Raw genomic sequence first — 21,995 nt, 5'->3', positions numbered from 1 at the left:
TAAACATGTCTTAGCTATCTTTAAGAAATAATGTAAAACGCTTACGTTTTTGAAATGGTGCATTATATTTAAATGAAGGTCTAATAAAATATAGTATAAACAATTGCCATAAATGAAGGTTTAAATACGATGTATTTGCATTTTAGATTTTATTTGGACACAGATGAGTCGATATCTCCTTTTTTAATTTGACATTTACAGCAACTTTGTTAATATTGCAAAACACTACTCCAATCATTTGCAAACCACTTGCGATTGATTATGGAGTGGATAGAACTGAATAGAAAAAAAATGCTCAAGCGCAGTATACATTATTCTATAATATTGTAATAGATAAACATTAGCCGCGTACTATTAGTTGTTTTCATAACTGATCAGTCGTAAGTGAGTGAATATGAAGCGGCAACTGGAAAACAACATTTTAACAATACAATCATATCGGTATTATTATAGAATATAAGGTATTTTCCTTTGATATGTCAGTGTATATATTAAAAATGTATTACTTACACAACACAATTAATGTATTGTGTTCATGTAAGTTTAAGTAGAAGGTATAAAACTTTGATGAAGTTGGTCACGTGCATGTCTGTCAATTGATAGCTCACTAATTTCTTTCCAGATTTGTTCATTTAATTAAATGTACATTAAATGGTAGAGTTGTTACCCAAAATACAATGCTCTCTATAACGGACTAACGGCATGTGAGTAGTTTTTAAGGTAATTTCATGTTATATACTTTTATTAATCGTGCAACCGACTAAGATGGAGTTTCTGTCTATGCATACAAATTTGTTCAATACTTAATTTCTGGTATATACGTGTTTTGAGATCTAGTGAACGTCTGTTAAAGGACGTAAATAGACCTAACCGATTTATATTAACTTATCAAGCGATCTTGGGATCGTTGTTATTTTCTTCCTCATAAATATATAAGTATATTTTCCTTCCTGTATCAATTATTAAGTTTAGTTCGTACACTAGTCTGAACCTTTTTGGCGAACACGCTTCATGTAAATTTTGGAGGCAGACAGACGACTCGCAAGAAAGCCAGTACTCGTTCAACTTAGTAAACGTAATTGTAAGTAGACATGTGGTATCCTAATAACGGTACGAAATCAGAAAGTGTGTGTTATTATAAACAAATCAAACCATACGCAGAAAGTATGAATCTGCCTTCATTATTCTGGTGATATAGAAATAAATGAAACCCGAAAGACATTATACGAACAGTAATTAAGATCCCTGCTTTTTTTTTTATAAAATCGTCCTTAAAACACATCTAATATATTATGTTATATTATATAATGCTATTTCTTGACTGCATAGCACAATTACACTTCACATGTTTCTTCCTAAATATGCTATATAAGGCGGTTGCTGATACTATATATATATGCAATAAATATGCTATATATATATTTGCAATACGAGTGATTTTATTTTCAATGTGTCCCGTCTTGTATCCTTAAAACGCGCACTTGAATTCATTTCACTGATAAATGAGTGGAATGAATTGGTGCATTATATTAATAAGGACAGCTTATATGATACCGTCAAAATTTAAATAGGCTTTACCAAGTAATCATAAGCTCCTAAACCAACGAAATCATTTATTGTTAACACAAGTATTAAATCGGTTCTACATGATGAGAAATAATGAAATGTTGCAAGAAATAACATATGTGCACTGTAAATATGCATTGTTGAAATGCATGTCCATGATGTCGAGTACATAATTTTCAAAAACTTTCAAAACGCATGAGTTTTAAATAAATCAATTTCACTTAACTTTCTTTTATTTGTCAACCCTGGTTTTAAAAATGTATCAGATAACGTTGTTTAGCATAAAAAACAATCACTAGTTTAATGATAAAATGCAAACTCGCAGCTATTTGGAAATATATACATACCAGAGTTTTAGATACAACGAGAACACTTTAAATACATATTTAAATACCAGGTGAACTGATTTAAACTTGGACATACCTGTCCATGAGAGAGCGATTTCCTGTTAAGTGCATTATACAATTTGTATACTAATGTAAACTTATAGAAAGTACACAAATAAATATTGTTGCTATATATTATTATATATATTAAGCAGATTCTAAAAACCCTACGAAAACAACAACACCGGAGGGCATTTGTTCATATAATGCAGGGTCATACTTAAAACAAACTGAATATAACAAATTATGTAATATGTACGGTATATTTTACACCAACAAATTCAAATTGATATACATAAAAGTGATCCAATCCGATTATAAAAGCATTAAATCAATATACAATTACTAGGCAACACATTCGGTAAAGTCATTGAGTGAACAGCTGTAAATTTACGTATTCCGGATTATTTGCTGACTCATCAGTTTGACACGATGCAGATATCTTTGCAGACGAAGTATTGACTTGTTGAGAAATACAGGCCGAAATCCTTAAGTATTGGCGACATTCAAGCTCCTCAAGTGTTTCGTACTGATTGGAATGACGGACGTGGGATGAGTCTGGAAGAACAACGAACGATAATTAAAGTGGATATCACGGTGAATATGGTCTGACAATTTCAACCAACAATAAACAACGCAATTCATACGATGTAAATATCCGTATTAAGTAATGCAAACGTGAAGCCTTGCCGATTCTACAGGTTTCATAACTTCCATCTGTTGTAGAGGTGTCGTTGTTGCCCCTGAATACAAACATCGTGAAACTACTGAATAGTGAATTAATAGAAAACATTGTTTGGAATAGGCAATAGTTAACGGGTCACTTTAATACTTATTTCACGATACAACGTTTACAAAACACCTACCAACTACCAGATATGGTAACCCCCCCTATGTCTTACACCATGATCAGGACCAAACACGTGTTTTAACGCTATAACAGCATATTTTTTATATGCACAAGCGAAGGCAAACGTAACAAATTAAGGTGCAAGTATACATTCACTTACTGTTCTCTGACCAGATCTTCATACCGCCCAACCGAGTTCCTATTCACTGGGCATTGTTGTGTTGCGTTTAGCCCTGTAATTACTGACACGTACAAAGCAATATAACACTAGATCTAGTTTCGTTTTAGTAACTTAATAACAGTATTGTCCATGTCATAATCCATGTTATATAACTCCATTTGTAAACGCGAAAACAAAAAAAGATGTCATTATACGAAGTGCGATTGAAATAAATTATAAAGCCGTTCAATGAACTGTTTGACAGACAAGTATGCATACCAGTATGCAGTAAAGCATTACAATCTGATCCGTATCTCCATATCAGGACGGACACGGCAATAACGACAACTACTCCGAATACTCCACCTACTGCTCCACCCAGAGCGGATGTTGACAAGCCACTACCAACTACGAAAACATGCACTAGCTGTACACAATACCAAAGAAAAGCACATGCTGATACTTCTGGGAATACATATTATTAATATCTCGAGTTTTGTCATACTCAGCATAGCCGTTATTTCCTAAACGAATCATAACAAGACAAAAAAGCAATACCAGATGCATAAGCAAATATGAAACAGTAAAATCTGATTAAGCTATGCGTTTAACATATACTTTTGTACTTGTTACTAAATCAAGTTTCTCAACTCGGTAAGTATATCCTGTACCTGTGTCAAGGAGAGTAGTAACGTGTATTGCTTGTGTCCAATCCGACTTTCCTATGTTATTTTCTGCCATCATTTGGATTTGGTATGTCGTTCCAGACTTCAACCCATCGAGTGTCCATATATATTGAGGAGAGTTAACGGGAATCACAATCCAGCTTCCTTCGTCTAAGGCTTTGTACCTAATAGTAAATGTTTGACTTTCCCCGCCATTGAAACCAGGGATCCATTCGAAAATCAATTCTGTTTTTCCTGTTCTGCTTACTTGCAGGTCTTTCGGAACTTCCGGTATTGCTATCAATAACATAACATAAATATGATATTTCAAATACATACATTATATAACAAGATGTTAAACATATATATCGTAACGTAACAGCCCCGTAGAGATAAATAAATTAATTAGTTATGTATCCATATATAACATAAATATTATGTTATGTAACTATAACAATATGATATAAATTTAGTAACAGATAATATTAATAATTTGATAGGAATTTATGAGTAAATTTAATTTTGAAATTGTATTTCAGAAATTATCAAGAGATGTTTTTATAGTATAACAAAATCATATGTGCATTTTCAGAAATTAAATAGATGTTTAAGTAATATAAGAAAATGTTCAAGTTCAGCAAGTAAGAACATGACATACCCTACATTAATTGTTAAAGTAGGCTAAATCTACAATTTGAAAGGTCAAAGATAAGCAAATTAAGTTGTTACTCAACGACTGTATTTAACAAGGTATCCAATGGATAAACTAGTCAAATCTAAAGCCACGGAAATTCTAATCCGATTAAATTATTTCTTACATCCATTGAACTATGCGACTTATTATCACTAGACACACAAGATACTGCAGCGGGGATCTTAATCCTAGTGAATTATCTCTTACATCCATTGGTAAAAGGATTGCAATGATGTATTACTATCACCTGAACCGAGAAGTGGGTACACACGTGCACCGTTCTCGGGGCGTGTCATTTTGTGGAAGGGAACTCTTTGACCAAACCAATCAGAAATTAACGAGTATTCAGTAAACCGCGTTGACCAATGAAATATATTATAAGGAATATTATTTTTTATGTTTATGTGTATAACGAAATAGAACGAGATGTTTTATGTAGAAACGAAACTCTGCGCTTAGATTTTAAGATGAACGGATCGAGATAGATCCAATCATGTATTTGTCAGACTTTACTTATATATTTAAAAATATGAATCATATAATATATTAAATTGGACTGGAATTCACATATGGCGTTGTTGTTGAGTATTTCATTCCACGTTGTTATACGGATAAATTGACAATAATGGAAATAGACAGACTTGCCATATTCGCAATGTAGCAAAATGTAGTTACTACGAGTCACGTCATTATGGCAATATGCGCATGGCGTGTAATCGAATGATAGGTTACATACTATTAAATGAAGAGAAATTAACTTTGTTTGGTACAGTGTGTTCGCCACGAACAATAAGCGATCACGTGACAATGCTATGTAGTTAAATAAAATAGATGAGATTAAATAAAAAATAAGAACTTGATGAGTATAATGGTTCATCTACATACACTTCGCTTTTAAAGTAAACACTTCCATCGTTGAACCCAGTTTGTTAGAAACGTTCACCATGTAGTCGCTATAATCTTCAAGTTGCACATGGAATATATTTAGCTGTGTCTGCATGCTATCATCAGAGAATGTGATCAGGAAGTTGTTGTCATCTGATAAAACCCTCCAACTATCATTCTCTCGCTTGTACCAAATTACATCTTGTGAAGTCGGTTTAGGATATGCAATAATTGTGAATGTGAACAACACAGAGTCGTTCGGTGCGCTGGACAATGTTGTAGTTGGAAGAGAAAATGGCGATGCTCTCGGTACACCTGTAAAAAACGAGTATATGGTAATGTATATTTATTTCAAGTTAATACACTACTATTTAGTTTAATAAGATACACTTACAGTAAACTAAAAGAGCAAATAACTGTCTCCCTTCGTTATAACGATTGTCAGCCAAGCATGTGTAGTTTCCAATATCATATTCGCAATGTGCTTGTTGAATGCGATATTTAGCTGCACGTCCTTTTATTTCAACCAAGATGATTTCATTTCCACGGGTAGTATTTATTACACGAAGCACAGGCTCGGGGTCACCATCTGCTTCACACAACAGATCTACTGTCCCACCCTGGTTAACAGCGATGCTATTGTGTGATTGATTTGATTTGAATTCCCGTACATATGCTCCGTCTGGAAAAAAATGTGTTTTAATTTTACTTTTAACACCAATAAGCCAATAGCAAAGTGCAGAGACACAAATAAATAGACATTGTATGATTAACAGTAATTTAGATAAATATTTCAGCAATAATTGTATTTTGCACAGTAATTAATATCGCGTACGTGTTTAATTTAAAAGTAGCAGCATTTGTGACAAACAATATATTTCGAGTTAAAACAAGCTAAACACAATTTTTATCCACCCATCTCATCGTGTTACCTATTGTAAATATATGCATTATACACATCATGTTTCTCAAGTTTTTTTTCAAACGACGGAATAATTATACAAATATCCTTTACATGTTTTATTCGCATGATTTGATAACACATAATAGTGTATATAAAGTCAGCATAATTATATTGCTATATTTATTCTTAAATGATTGAAACAACTGTGTTAAAATGTTTACTAAATCAATATTTTATCTTACATTCAACATTTATATAGACCGTCGACTGACTTAATCCGTATAGCACTTCATTAGTTATTGGTTCCATTCTGTTCGAAGCATAACACTGGTATTCCCCTTCATCTGTCAATCTAATATTGTTTATTATAAGTGTTTTTCCAGTACCCATCACTCTGCCAATGTCCTTCCTTATCCATGAATAGTTTGAGGCTGGTGGATTACCAACATGAGTCAAATTGCACACAACTGTGAGAGAATTGTTCAGTAGCACGGTTTGGTTCTGGAGAGGTTGAACATCAGGCGGGTCTGTGAAATCAAATTGGCATATGTACATGCACTAAATTAAAGTACGCGATATTATTTTGAAAAATATGCTGATGACCGTTATTAGATTATTCATATTATAAAGTGAAATGGCTAAACAAAAACTAATAATGTTTAAATAACGGTTAAATATATAGGATAACATTTGATTCATCTATAAGCAGACATGTTCAATAGTAATGCACATATGTACTCACATAACACTTCCATTGAAACGGTTACAAGTGTAGTCCCGACAACTATCTTTCCCACACTATCTGTCATGGTGTTTTTTGCTTTACATGTAACATTTCTCTCTATGTCAGTTCTCACATTTCTTATTATCAGAGCATCGCCTTGTTGTGCTACATGACCAGACCAAGTATATCGAGGAGCTGGGTTACTGCTGGCTGAACATAATATTTTGAACGACCATCCTTCAATAACTTTAAATTCGTTCTCTATTGGAGTGACGTTATTGTACATCAATGCTATGGTCTCAGGGCCATCTTAAAAGTATAACACATATGCAATTGATTCATGATGGTTTTATAAACAAAATTATACGATACCTTGTCAAAACTCACATGTAAAATTATACTTACAGAGTATATCAAGATTTGCGAAGGAATAGTTACTGCCAATAAAATTTCCTTTAAATGATGTATCCATAACATTTTTTGCCATGCAGTTGTGTCTTGTGTTCGTTGTTCGCGTTATATTCACTATCGTTAGAATATTCCCTTCGTATCCGGCATCCCAGGAGTATGTCGAGTTCGGAACACTATCGACGGAGCACTTAAATATGATGGTACTTCCTACTATGACTCTTATTGGATCATTTGATACATTCCTACGTGCATCTGAGTGCTCCAATATTGTATACGTGATTGTAGGAACACTAGGACCATCTTAAGACAGAAAATTATGGATTTATGATTTAGTAAATATAAAAATATAATATAAATATTAAAAAGTTTAGCAATTAACTTCAAATGTTTGCATCCATTCTTACATAAAACGCTAGCGGATACGTTTCTTGTTACAGTAGACGTTGATGTTTCTCCATCAAATTCAGTCATAGAGTTTGTAGCTTGGCAAGTCCATACAGCGTCATGCTGTACACTTGTGACGGTCAATGTAGATGAAACACTTAGTTGTCCATTCCAGAATACCGTAGCCAGGGGATTGGCGTCACTAGTACAGACAATATTGATGTTATCACCTCTCTGTACTCTTATTGTGCTATCAATTATTTCTACGTTCTTGTCAGTGATTGATGACATTGTTATGACGGCCGGTGGATCTGTAATTACAAACGTTTCTTTTAATATACGTATAAGTAAACATTGAAGTGCAATGTCAATGCCTAAAATTAGTATTTTTAAAGCTTTATTCACCGTCTGACTGTCCATATTCCATTTAGAAGCGAGTTTCTTTCTAGAGATGCCCTAATGTACAAATAGTTTTTCATTTTTTTTCTAAATGGCTTTTAATCAAACTTACATAATACGTTTATTTTTAATTGGCTATTCTTCTCTGTAGCCTGTGCGCTATTTGTGCCATCCAATCCTCGCATAACATTAAATGCTTTACATGACACGCTTCCGTTATTTCGAGTGAATGCACAATTCAAATGAGTACCGGTCGACCGTCCACCCGGGTAAGTCCAGTTATAAGAAGGCTCTGGAAATCCATAGGAGGAACAATTCAAATGAACGAGTCGGTCCTCTTTGATAGCGAAATCTGTTGATATACTTACATTATTGATAGTCACTATTGGCTTAGAAACGGGGACTGCAAACAAAATATCAAACAGTTTAGTTTTTAATACGTCGAATGAAAAATCAACCAACGGATGATTACGCAATGTCAGAAAGACATTTTTAAACAATCTGCAAGCAATATGCATTCGTACCCATAGATCAATAATCATACAATCTTTAAAATGAATATAAGCATTACATTAAAATATATATTAAGTACTTACATTGTACTTGAATGCTCAAAATTGCTGTTAGAACTTTACTTATGGATTTAAACTCATAATTTGCAACGCAGGATATATTTCCACCCCTGTAACTGTTTGCGTTTGGTTTATATTGCAAGTCACTCCTTGCCACGTTATCATTGTGCGAATATATAGCAAGGGACGTTATGTTTATTTTGTCAATGAACCATTGAATACTAGCCAGAGGCCGGCTAAATGACGTGATGCATGTGAAGTTCGAGACGGCATTAAACACAGGGAACGCAACAGACGTCTCCGGCAGTATGGTCAAGGAAGTAATAGGTACTGGAAATATAAAAAATATATGTTTATAATTATCTAGTAATTTAAGTTAAAACCATCTAAAATAATAACCGAAAAATTGAGAAATACGTTTTATAATGTATGTATTTCTTTGTTAGATTCCCGCTTTTATCTGAATGGCGGTACGCAATTGGTAAATATTCAACTTTTGAAATGAAATCGGAAAATGTGTGATAGTTATTTTTTTTTCTGACTTTACTAATTCAAATTATAGTTCATATACCGTAGAGCTTAACCCCGTTATATATTGTCTGTCAAATGTGTACCTAAGAAAGAGCACACCTGGCAGTCTATAAATATAATTCGCGCTGATTGTCGCGGTGATACAACAGTACAAAGCACCGCGGCGCTGTCTAGATTTTAATGAGCGATTGATTTGCATGCATGCAATGAAAAGGTAAAAACACGGGTCGCTTCTGTTTCAAGCATAAGCATTCATCTTAGTCACATGAGAAAAGATTCGCCACATACAGATGCATTCTAATGTATTTAGTAATTATAACGCTGCACCGCACAACTTTTCAAAACAAACATAATTTGATATTTAATTCATATAAAATAGTTTGGATGTTATGACGGTATAAAACATAGTTAAGACAAAATCTATCACATACGTCACATGTACAATGGTCGGAAAACATATGGCTGCCAGATGTATATTAACATTTACGTAACGTTATCTGAATGTATAATAATGACATATTGAATCTTATAATTATTGCGTTATACTGTTTTTGATCGTTTTGAAAACCGTAGGGAAATAAAATTTAGTCTACATTTGTTATATAAAAAATGAGATTGTGTTTGCCATACGTACGCATTTTGAAACGTTAGTAAGTAATATCGCAGTAGAATACAAATGCGTACGGAATAGAGGACAATATGTTACCGTCCGTCCGTAAAATTTTACATGACCATGGATATATCGAAACTTTTAAATTTAAAGTAAATATTTCAGATACAGATTTCTCTTTATGAATACATTACCATGATCATGGTCCGCGATAAACGGTGACATATGTTTATAACTGTTATCAAGATAAAACAATTTGTTCAAGATAAACACGTAATTATACAGATTTGTAAAATTCATTGTGTGTAAAGTTTAGTATAAACATTTCTACAACTTATTAACTCTTGTCAAAGCGATAAGCGAAGCCAGTTGTCATTATATATTAAAGAAGTTCTTTTTGTTTTAAATTGAAAATTTGTTAAGGAATAATCATTTTGTGGTTTGTTTATCATAAATATTAAAACATCAATAATTGTGTACCAGGGTTTGCTTTTTGATTCAATTTATTACGCTTTTGCATTAGTATTATTTTTTTGTATTATCTTCCTGTTACTATCAATAAATGCCATACATTTGTAATCACGGGATCTTCTTTGTTTATTTTGCATTATCTAAATTTGAATAACGTAAAGCATGTTTTATGTTTTGTATAAGTTGTATTATTTTTCGTTTTCACATGCTATAATTGGGCAAGCTGGTATACCAGCACTAACTGAAACTTCTTATGCCCGTAACTGACAAGGCTTTTGTTAAATGTGTACATATCCGATGAATATGTATTGATTTGTTTTTACATCCAACTATTAGTTAAGCATACTATTTTGATTTGTTTAGCATGTTTGGGCTGACAAACCCAAGCGTACAATACACACTAACGCAAAATAACGATCACGTGAATTAAAGCAAAGCACCAGAAAAATACGATATAAGTGTCGTCTTAAAGTAGTCTGTACACACTCCACATGCTTACCCTTGACGACACGTTATGTACCCTATTAGCATATTTTTAACACGACTCGTATTACATAAGTGCGTATCAATCTAACAGTATGCTGGGATGTGAGTTAAAATTGTATTGTGTAAGCAATAAAGTACTGTTATTCACTTTAAAGCATACAGATTCGTTGTTTTGAATCCATGTCTTATAGTACACATATATATACTAGTATTTGCATAATTATAGACACAAAACATAATGTAGAAGTAATGCGATTGATTATAAGATTATTGACATCGTGATAACTTACATATTAAGCTGAGCGTGACAACGTTGCTTTGATATTGCACATTTCCATCAAAAGCCTTACAGCGCCAGCTTTGACCGTCATCAGTTGCCTTCACCGACTTTATAGAACACGAATAGACCTGCGATGAAGAGCAGTTACACTCCATAGTAGTGCTGTAAGTAAGGCATGGCTGTGTTTCGTTTAGCCATTTTTGAGCACTGACCCTTTCCTCTACTACTGATCCTTTCTCTGTTTTGAACCAGGAAACAGAAACCGGCGATGTTAACGTTGAGCAGGTTAACGTTATATTGCTGTTGACTAAGACATCAGTTACATCCAGAGTCAATGTCGGCGATGTCGTGTACCCTTTATTAAATAATAATTTTATCTTTGGAGCACATTTAATACACAAATTTGATGTCATTATCAAACTAATGTATCCTTTTCAAATCGTATAAATCGAATAACATTTACAATTTGGGGCGCCGTATTAATGCATTACTGTAACAAATGCGTATTAAAATATACCTTTCAAAACAAAATAGCCAATTATATAAAATAAACAGTTAACGACGTAACAATCCATAGCTCATCGATTTAAGTATGAAAGCAGTCCTCCAAGCAAACGGGCTATTGCCGTACTATGCTAGTCGGAAGTAAAACGAACCTGCAGTCTTTCCATACCCGGACAATAAATGACACACATAAATAGACATATGTCATGAACGTGTTTTGATAAAAGGCCTACTGTATCATGTTTTGAAAGGTTTGATTATAATAGCATATATACGAGTTAAAGTATCCGCGTTTGTTTCCGTTGATGTTTTAACGCTGTACAGGAAAAAGTAAAAATAGCTGCTGTGATTATTTATTGCAGACACAAGTATTTATCATTTGTATACGCAAATACGGATACAAGACGGACATCACTCAAACTCTAATTATGTTTCCATATTCTCAGCAAACTAAATATATTAATACTTGTTCGTCTTTTATGTGGTATCTTTTAAGAAGTACATCGTTCAGCAGACGCCGCATTTCACCTGATTGATACTAGTGTAGCATACGCGTTTGTACTTTATTCATGGATGCGCGGACGTACACATACAACGGAGATTAAGTTGATGACTATCATATACATTATTATATGTTATATGACATATTCACCTTAATGTGTAAACGGTGCAGATATATTTTAAGAACAAACGGCAAAATGTAGACCGATGTTCGCGTCCTAAAACTATTGCAAAATAGAAAGAGAAAAAGTAATGAAACACAGCAGAGCTGTATAACGGGGACGAGTTTCATTAGCGTGTGAAGTAGAGCGTAAACATAAGCATTTTGTCCCAAACCGATGTCGCAATACATGTGTATATATACAAGATCAATGCCAAGGTCAAAGTTGCATTACAATTGAATATATAAAACAAACGTCAGACTTAACAGGAAGTGTCGCAAATAATAATAACCATACGAACTTCACTAATAAAAACTTCATGGTGTATCTTCATATCATAGTTCCTGTTCTTATGTTGTAGATGGCCCATGTAGTACAAAACAAATATTTTAAGCTTAACACTGTTGTTATTACTTCCTTCTTTTCTATATATTTGCAAAATAAATACGAAACGGTCGAACGTTATAAACACATAAATTTAACGAACCAGTGTGTCTTCAAATTTTACACATATTTACGTCCGCGTGTGTATATATAATTTTGTCTAATATAACTGAGTTATCATTACCTTTTTTAAACTCAAAACTTTTTAAACATGTCTTAGCTATCGTTAATAAATAATGTAAAACGTTAACTTTCTTGAAATGGTGCATTCTATTAAAATGAAGGTCTAATATTAGATATTATAAACAATTGCCATGAAGTAAGGTTTAAATACGATGTATTTGCATTTTAGATTTTATTTGGACACAGATGAGTCGATATCTCCTTTTTTAATTTGAAATTTACAACAACTTTGTTAATATGTGTAGCGAAACACTACTCCAATCATTTGCAAACCACTTGCGATTGATTATGGGGTAGATAGAACTGAATAGAAAAGAAATGCTCAAGAGTAGTATACATTACTCTAAAATATTGTAATAGATAAACATCAGCCGCGTACTATCAGTTGTTTTCATAACTGATCAGTCGTAAGTGAGTATAGTTTGTCCCAAACCGATGTCGTAAGTGAGTGAATAAGGACACGGCGACTGGAAAACAACATTTTAACAATACAATCATATCGGTATTATTATAAAATATAAGTTATTTTCATATTATATGTCAGTGTATATATTGAAGATGTTTTACTTAAACAACATGCTTAATGTATTGAGTTCATGTAAGTTAAAGTAGAAGGTCTAAAACTTGGTTGAAGTTGGTCACGTGCATGTCTGTCAATTGATAGCTCACTAATTTCTTTCCAGATTTGTTCATTTAATAATGTACATTAAATGGTAGAGTTGTTACCCAAAATACAATGCTCTCTATAACGGACTAACGGCATGTGAGCAGTTTTGAATGTAAATTCATGTTATATACTTTTACTAATCGGGCAGCCGACTAAGATGGAGTTTCTGTCTATGCATACAAATTTGTTCAATACTTAATTTCCGGTATATACGTGTTTTGAGATCTAGTGAATATCTGTGAAAGGACGTAAATAGACCTAACCGATTTATATTAAGTTATTAAGCGATCTTGGGATCGTTGTTATTTTCTTCCTCATAAATATATATGTATATTTTCCTTCCTGTATTAATTATTAAGTTTAGTTCGTACACTAGTCTGAACCTTTTTAGCGAACACCCATCATGTAAATTTTGGAGGCAGACAGACGACTCGCAAGAAAGCCAGTACGCTTTCAACTAAGTAAACGCAATTCTAAGAAGACATGTTGTATCCTAATTACGGTAAGAAATCAGAAAGTATGTGTTATTATAAACAAATCAAACCATACACAGAAAGTATGAATTTGCATTCATTATTCTGGTAATATAGAAATAAATGCAACCCGAAAGACATTATGCGAACAATAATTAAGATCCCTGCTTTTTTTATAAAATCGTCCTTAAAAAACATCTGCTATAATATGTTATATTATATAATGCTATTTCTTGACTGCATAGCACAATTACACTTCACATGTTTCTTCCAAAATATGCTATATGAGTCGGTTGCTGATACTGATATATATATGCTTATATGATACCGTCAACAATAAAAATAGGCTTTACAAAGTAGTCATAAGCTCCTAAACCAACGGAATCATTTATTGTTAACACAAGTATTAAATCGGTTCTACATGATGAGAAATAATGAAATGTTGCAAGAATAACATATGTGGACTGTAAATATTTATTGTTGAAATACATGTCCATAATGTCGAGTACATAATTTTCAGAAACTTTCAAAACGCATGAGTTTTAAATAAATCAATTTCACTTAACTTTCTTTTTATTTGTCAACCCTGGTTTTAAAAAAGTATCAGAAAACGTTGTTTAGCATAAAAACAATCACTAGTTGAATGATAAAACGCAAACTCGCAGCTATTTGGAACGATATACATACCAGAGTTTTAGATACAACGAGAACACTTTAAATACATATTTAAATATCAGGTGAACTGATTTAAACTTTAACATATATTTTTATAATAATGTAAACTTATAGAAAGTACACAAACAAATGTTAGTGCCGTATATTACTATATATATATTAAGCCGATTCTAAAAACCCTACGTAAACAAAAACACCGGAGGCCATGTGTTCATATAATGCAGGGTAATACTTAAAACAAACTGAATATAACACATTATGTAATATGTACGGTATATTTTACACCAACAAATTCAAATTGATATACATAAAAGTGATCCAATCCGATTATAAAAAGCATTAAATCTATATACAATTACTACGCAACACTTTCGGTAAAGTCATTGAGTGAACAGCTGTAAATTTACGTATTCCGGATTATTTGCTGACTCATCAGTTTGACACGATGCAGATATCTTTGCAGACGAAGTACTGACTTGTTGAGAAATACAGGCCGAAATCCTTAAGTATTCGCGACATTCAAGCTCCTTAAGTGATTCGTACTGATTGGTATGACGGACGTGGGATGAGTCTGGAAGAACAACGAACGATAATTAAAGTGGATATCACGGTGAATATGGTCTGACAATTTCAACCAACAATAAACAACGCAATTCATACGATGTAAATATCCGTATTAAGTAATGCAAACGTGAAGCCTTGCCGATTCTACAGGTTTCATAACTTCCATCTGGTGTAGAGGTGTCGTTGTTGCCCCTGAATACAAACAGCGTGAAACAACTGAATAGTGAATGAATAGAAATCATTGTTTGGAATAGGCCATAGTGAACGGGTCACCTTAATACATATTTCACGATAAAACGTTCACAAAACACCTACCACCTACCAGATATGGTACCCCCCCCTATGTCTTACACCATGATCAGGACCAAACACGTGTTTTAACGCTATTACAGCATATTTTTAATATGCACAAGCGAAGGCAAACTTAACAAATTAAGGTGCAAGTATAAATTCACTTACTGTTCTCTGACCAGATCTTCATACCGCCCAACCGAGTTCCTATTCACTGGGCATTGTTGTGTTGCGTTTAGCCCTGTAATTACTGACACGTACAAAACAATATAACACTAGATCTAGTTTCGTTTTACTAACTTTATAACAGTATTGTCCATGTCATAATCATTGTATTATAAGTCCATTTGTAAACGCGAAAACAAGAATATATGTCATTATACGAAGTGAGATTGAAATAAATTATAAAGCCGTTCAATGAACTGTTTGACAGACAAGTATGCATACCAGTATGCAGTAAAGCATTACAATCTGATCTGTATCTCCATATCAGGACGGACACGGCAATAACGACAACTACTCCAAATACTCCACCTACTGCTCCACCAAGAGAGGATGTTGACAAGCCACTACCAACTAGGAAAACATGCACTAGCTGTACACAATACGAAAGAAAAGCACACGCTGATACTTCTGGGAATACATATTATTAATATCTCGAGTTTTGTCATACTCAGCATAGCCGGTATTTCCTTAACGAATCATAACAAGACAAAAACAACGATACTATATGCATAAGCAAATATGAAACAGTAAAATCTGATTTAGCTATGCGTTTAACATATACTTTTGTGTTTGTTACTAAATTAAGTTTCTCAACGCGGTAAGTATATCCTGTACCTGTGTTAAGGTGAGTAGTTACATGTATTGCTTGTGTCCAATCCGACTTTCCTATGTTATTTTGTGCCATCATTTGGATTTGGTATGTCGTTCCAGACTTCAACCCATCGATTGTCCATATATATTGAGGGGTGTTAACGGGAATCACAATCCAGCTTCCTTCGTCTAAGGCTTTGTACCTAATAGTAAATGTTTGACTTTCCCCGCTATTGAAACCAGGGATCCATTCCAAAATCAATTCTGTTTTTCCTGTTCTGCTTACTTGCATTTCTTTCGGAACTTCCGGTATTGCTATCAAGAACATAACATTAATATGATATGTCTCTCAAGTTGTTTTTTTAAACGACGGAATAATTATACAAAATACCGAACATGTTTTATTCGCATGATTTGATAACACATTATAGTGTATATAAAGTCAGCATAATTATATTGCTATAATTATTCTTAAATGATTTAAACACCTGTGTTAAAATGTTTACTAAATCAATATTTTATCTTACATTCAACATTTATATAGACTGTCGACTGACTTAATCCGTATAGCACTTCATTAGTTATTGGTTGCATTCTGTTCGAAGCATAACACTGGTATTCCCCTTCATCTGTCAATCTAATGTTGTTTATTATAAGTGTTTGTCCAGTACCCATCACTCTGCCAATGTCCTTCCTTATCCATGAATAGTTTGAGGCTGGTGGATTACCAACACGAGTCAAATTGCACACAACTGTGAGAGAAGTGTTCAGTAGCACGGTTTGGTTCTGTAGACGTTGTACATCAGGCGGGTCTGTGAAATCAAATTGGCATATGTGTATGCACTTAATCAAAGTACGCGATATTATTTTGAAAAAAAATATGCTGATGACCGTTATTAGATTATTCATATTATAAAGTTAAATGGCTAAACAAAAAGTAATAATGTTTAAATAACGGTTAAATACATAGAATAACATTTGATGCTCAATCTATAAGCAGACATGTTCAATATTAATGCACATCTGTACTCACATAACACTTCCATTGAAACGGTTAGAAGTGTAGTACCGGCAACACTCTTTCCCACACTATCTGTCATGGTGTTTTCTGCTTTACATGTTACATTTCTCTCTATGTCAGTTCTCACATTTCTTATTATCAGAGCATCACCTTGTTGTGCTACATGACCAGACCAAGCATATCGAGCAGCTGGGTTACTGCCAGCCGAACATAATATTTTGAACGACCATCCTTCAATAACTTTAAATTCATTCTCTATTGGAGTGACGTTATTGTACATCAATGCTATGGTCGAAGGGCCATCTTAAAAGTATAACACATATACAATTGATTCATGATGGTTTTATAAACAAAATTATACGATACCTTGTCAAAACTCACATGTAAACTTATACTTACAGAGTACATCAAGATTTACGAAGGAATAGTTACTGCCAATAACATTTCCTTTAAATGATGTATCCATAACATTTGTTGCCCTACAATTGTGTCTTGTGTTCGTTGTTCGCGTTACATTCACTATCGTTAAAATACTCCCTATGTTTCCGGTATCCCAGGTGTATGTCGAGTTCGGAACACTGTCAACGGAGCACATCAAGATAATGGTACTTCCAACTATGACTTTAATTGGATCATGTAACGCATTCCATCGTGCATCTGAGTTTGTAGGAGTTGTGTACGTGATTGTAGGAACACCAGGGCCATCTACAGACAGACAATTATGCAATAGTGATTCAGCATATACAGACATTAAGATAACATTTGCAATAAACTCTCAATATGTGCACCGGTTCTTACATAATACTCTCGCGGATACGTTTCTTGTTACATTAGACGTTGATATTACTCCATCAAATTCAGTCATAGTGTTTGTAGCTTGGCAAGTCCATACAGCATCATGCTGCACACTTCTGACGGTTAATGTAGGTGAATCAATCAGTTGTCCATTCCAAAATACCGTAGCCAGGGGATTGGCGTCACTAGTACAGACTATGTTGATGTTATCACCTCTCTGTACTCTTATTGTACTATTAATGATTTCTATGCTCTTGTCATTGCTCGATAACTTTGTAATGACTGATGGATCTGTAATTGCAGATTTCACTTTGTTTAATGTTATTAGTGCGTTAACATTTAAGTGCAATGTCAACTTCGAAGGTGAGTATCTTTAAAGCTTTATTCACATTCTGACATTCTTTTTACCATTTAGAAGCGATTATCTAATTAAAGATTTGCCCCCTGTTGTACCAAGAATTTTAATTATCAAAATGATTTTAATCCCACTTACACAATACGTTTATTTTTAATGCGATATTCTTCTCTGTAGCCTCTGCACTATTTATACCGTCAAATGTGCGCATAACATTATACGCCTTACATGACACGCTACCGTTATTGCGAGTGAATGTATAATTTAGAAAAGCACCGGTCGATCGTCCGCCCGAGTAAGTCCAATTATACGAAGGTTGTGGATATCCGGTGGAGAAACAATTCAAATGAACGAGTCTATCCTCTCGTATTGCAAAATCAGTTGATATACTTAGATTGTTGATAGTCACTATTGGGTTCGAAACGGGGTCTGCAAACGAAATATTAAACGAGTTAGTTTTAAATACGTCTAATGAATACTCATTCCAATATCGTTTTCTGAATGTCGGAAAGACATGTTCAAACAATCTGCAATAGACATAGCGTACCAAAAGTAACCAAAAAAAAAAAAAATATTCGAAATGAAACACACACTACATTTAAAAAATATGTTAAGTACTTACACTGTACTCGAATGCTAATGTCAGCTGATAGAACAATACTAATGGATTTAAACTCATAACTTGAAACGCAGGATATATTTCCACCTATGTACCCGTTAGCGTTTGGTATAAATTGTAAATCACTTCTTGCGACGTCATCAATGTGCGAATAATTAGCAAGGTTTGTTATGTTTATGTTGTCGTTGAACCATTGAATACTAGCCACAGGTCGGCTTAATGAAGTGATGCATGTAAAGGTAGATACGACATTGAAAACTGGGTAAGCAACTGACGTTTCTGGAAGAATGGTTAAGGACGTAAGTGGAACTGGAAATATAACAATGCGATTTTTTTATTACCCAATAATTAAAATGGGCAAATTATTATGAGTTTAAATGAAATTAATGAGCTATATGTTTCAATATATTCGGATGTATTCGACATGATTCAATTTGATTTGATTTGTGGCACGCATATGGGTCAGAGTTTCACTATTGAAATGAAATCGATATCATGTGTAACATTATTTAAAAGATTATAATTAAAATTCATATACGGTACAATACATCTCGTAACCCTTATACAATTCCCCATAGCGAAACCACCGTCGTTTCAGGCAATACTTTGAAAATAACACCAGATGTGTTACACTATCTGCGGTGATTGTTGATGAGTGTTGCGGCAAAGCAACGCGACGTTAACTAGATTACTTTGTATGAAAACGTAAATGTCAGTTTACTTTATCATGTCCATGTTTATTAAATAATGTGTGTGCATGAACAAAGTAACAACATAGGTGCATTGAGTTTCCAACATTTAAATAAAGAATCGGCAAACCAGTACAGATTCGCCACTTAACGTCAAATTCTACAAAAAAAATCATTTATATGTACAATGCCCATTGAACAGGTTTTCTTTAAATTGCATATTTACTTTTACATAAAGTTACCTGAAATTATAATAATGAAATCCTTAATAATAGAATTATTACTTAAGCTTGTATTCTTTATCGTTAAGGAAACTGTATTCAAATAAACTAAATTAGATGTCTACATATTTTAAACAAACTTCACATGTTTTGTTTGCTAAAAGTAAGCAAACAGACACGTAATCATACTCGGTATTAATTATTCATTATAAAGTTGTAAGAAATATGAGCAGTTGTATTGACGCCCGTCAGTAATATTTGCGCCCGTTATTAGAGGTGACAAGTCGCTACCTTTACACGGTTGTATATGCACATAATAAACCAGCGCAACACCTGCATCATTGGGATATGAAATGAAACGATACAAATATGTTTAAAAAGTGAGTCTTCATTTCGGCCATTTTTTCTATTCGATAAGTTTTGTGAAGACATATACATAAACCTGCTATCGGATGTAAAGTAAATAAATTGCCGCTGATGGCTGACGCGGCCCGCGTTACCGACAGCGTTTCGTTTTTAAGCGTGTTAAATCCCTTAGTTAACGCGCTCTTGAGGCTCTCTATCGCGATATTTGTATGTTTATCTGCGTCGTCAACTCGTGGTTTAGGAACTGGCTACGATCTTTTATGTATATCAACATGACCAGAGTCGGTAGAATGTTTGGTTCATTATATTTGGCTTACTGAGGAAAAAACTCACAGTTGTATAATACAGTTTAATAGTTGCAGCTATCAAAAGCATATTTAATTTTGCTTTTTGGATAGTTTCAAAAAAAATATAACTAGGCAACGTTCATGTGTTGGTTAAATAGAACCAAATATTCGTATTTATCGTGAAATGTTATAGTGAACATAAAAAATGTAATGTTGTATGGAACGGTAATTGCTACAAAATAACTCGAAATAACGAATATCAATTTAGGTACCAAATAACAAATTCAAAGAGTTTAGTTTTGAACACTAATAAGACGGTATCAGTGTTGTCTTTATTAACAATATGATGCAACATTTGTATTATGCAGTTTGCTCTTGAAAAATGCTTTACCTTGACCGCGGACCTGTAATATTTATGCCAGTCCTTTAGGATTCTTCCAATATTGACACTTATAAATCTAATAATATTTCAAATTAAATCGTATTTTAAATTTTGGTACGTGTATGTACACAACGCATGATATATAGTCGACGTCAAGAGCTCATAAAAGAAATGGTTCGTTCATCTTTATTTTTAAAATATTAACAACTGCGATCGATTTCGCTTTATCTATTGGTATTTATCAGAAACTTATAACCACATGTTCTTTATTGCAAACAAAATTATTTATTAAAGTAAAGAACTCTTGGAATAGCTTTCATTATTATTATTAACAACCTGTTTGGGTTTTTTTTCCAATAAGGTTTATACGTTGATCAAGGGATGAACTGCATTTGACTAACCCCCCCCCCCCACATTACAATATCGTCCTAATTAAGTACGTACAGATTCACCATGGATGCGTTGATGACACTGAGCCCGAATGAACTAAGTCCAGTTTTCAGAGGAAAAGTTAAAAAAAAAACTTGCATATAATTTTGAAAGTTTGTCTTTACATTTTGAAAGATAACATTATAAAATGTGGACATGTTCTAAGATATGTATGGTGAAACTGGTAACACACAAGCGTATTGCAAGCAATTGGTGATCCTAGTACGCAAATATAATCGTAATTGAAAAAAAAAAGTATACTCGCAGTTTTAACTGAAATCATCATTGTGTACATATGTACAATTGAGAGCAAAATATAATATAAACTGTTGCCACTTTCCTAATTTTGCATTTTAAATCCGACATGTTCACAAATGAACTTTTAAAATTTATTCCAAAGCTTATACAAGTAATAACCAATGAAACCGTCATTTGTAGCAGACGTTAGAACTTGTTATTAACACTATTATAGAAAGAACACACAATTGAGTACCAGAGTGATTGATAATAAGACAATGGACATATTGATAACTTACATATTAATCTGATTGTGTAGCTGTTGCTTTCAATATACACATCTCCAAATACAGCTTCATATAAAGCTTTGCAGCGCCATCTTTGTCCGTCATTTCTT

At 33.4% G+C, this 21,995-nt stretch overlaps 2 protein-coding genes and 1 long non-coding RNA gene across 4 annotated transcripts in view; 1 reads left to right on the top strand and 2 right to left on the bottom strand.

Moving 5' to 3' along the window:
- Nucleotides 1-11,613, bottom strand: part of LOC127833751 (nephrin-like) — a 53,592-nt gene extending 41,979 nt beyond the window's left edge. The window contains exons 1-6 of the mRNA XM_052359181.1: nucleotides 11,496-11,613; nucleotides 10,989-11,333; nucleotides 8,625-8,930; nucleotides 8,141-8,431; nucleotides 7,650-7,940; nucleotides 7,240-7,432 (exon numbers count right to left, since the gene is read on the bottom strand). Coding sequence (XP_052215141.1) covers nucleotides 7,419-7,432; nucleotides 7,650-7,940; nucleotides 8,141-8,431; nucleotides 8,625-8,930; nucleotides 10,989-11,333; nucleotides 11,496-11,553 — 1,305 coding nt within the window. The 5' untranslated portion in view covers nucleotides 11,554-11,613 and the 3' untranslated portion in view covers nucleotides 7,240-7,418. The remainder of the gene's footprint in view (nucleotides 1-7,239; nucleotides 7,433-7,649; nucleotides 7,941-8,140; nucleotides 8,432-8,624; nucleotides 8,931-10,988; nucleotides 11,334-11,495) is intronic.
- LOC127833749 (nephrin-like) overlaps nucleotides 1-21,995 on the bottom strand; it is a 199,568-nt gene that overhangs the window by 67,774 nt on the left and 109,799 nt on the right. The window contains exons 11-14 of the mRNA XM_052359179.1: nucleotides 16,222-16,512; nucleotides 15,829-15,957; nucleotides 15,550-15,622; nucleotides 2,643-2,695 (exon numbers count right to left, since the gene is read on the bottom strand). Coding sequence (XP_052215139.1) covers nucleotides 2,643-2,695; nucleotides 15,550-15,622; nucleotides 15,829-15,957; nucleotides 16,222-16,512 — 546 coding nt within the window. The remainder of the gene's footprint in view (nucleotides 1-2,642; nucleotides 2,696-15,549; nucleotides 15,623-15,828; nucleotides 15,958-16,221; nucleotides 16,513-21,995) is intronic.
- Nucleotides 1-21,995, top strand: part of LOC127833758 (uncharacterized) — a 178,448-nt gene that overhangs the window by 69,452 nt on the left and 87,001 nt on the right. The window contains exon 1 of one of the 2 annotated variants that reach the window (XR_008027579.1): nucleotides 14,479-14,588. The exons of the other annotated variant lie outside the window; for it this stretch is intronic. This is a non-coding gene — a long non-coding RNA (uncharacterized LOC127833758). Of the gene's footprint in view, nucleotides 1-14,478; nucleotides 14,589-21,995 lie in introns of those variants that run through there. 2 annotated transcript variants of the gene reach the window in all.

Source organism: Dreissena polymorpha, chromosome 6, assembly GCF_020536995.1.
Source record: "Dreissena polymorpha isolate Duluth1 chromosome 6, UMN_Dpol_1.0, whole genome shotgun sequence".
NCBI lineage: Eukaryota > Metazoa > Mollusca > Bivalvia > Myida > Dreissenidae > Dreissena > Dreissena polymorpha.
Note: the sequence above shows the minus strand (reverse complement) of the source record. Positions and strands in the feature narration are given on the sequence as shown.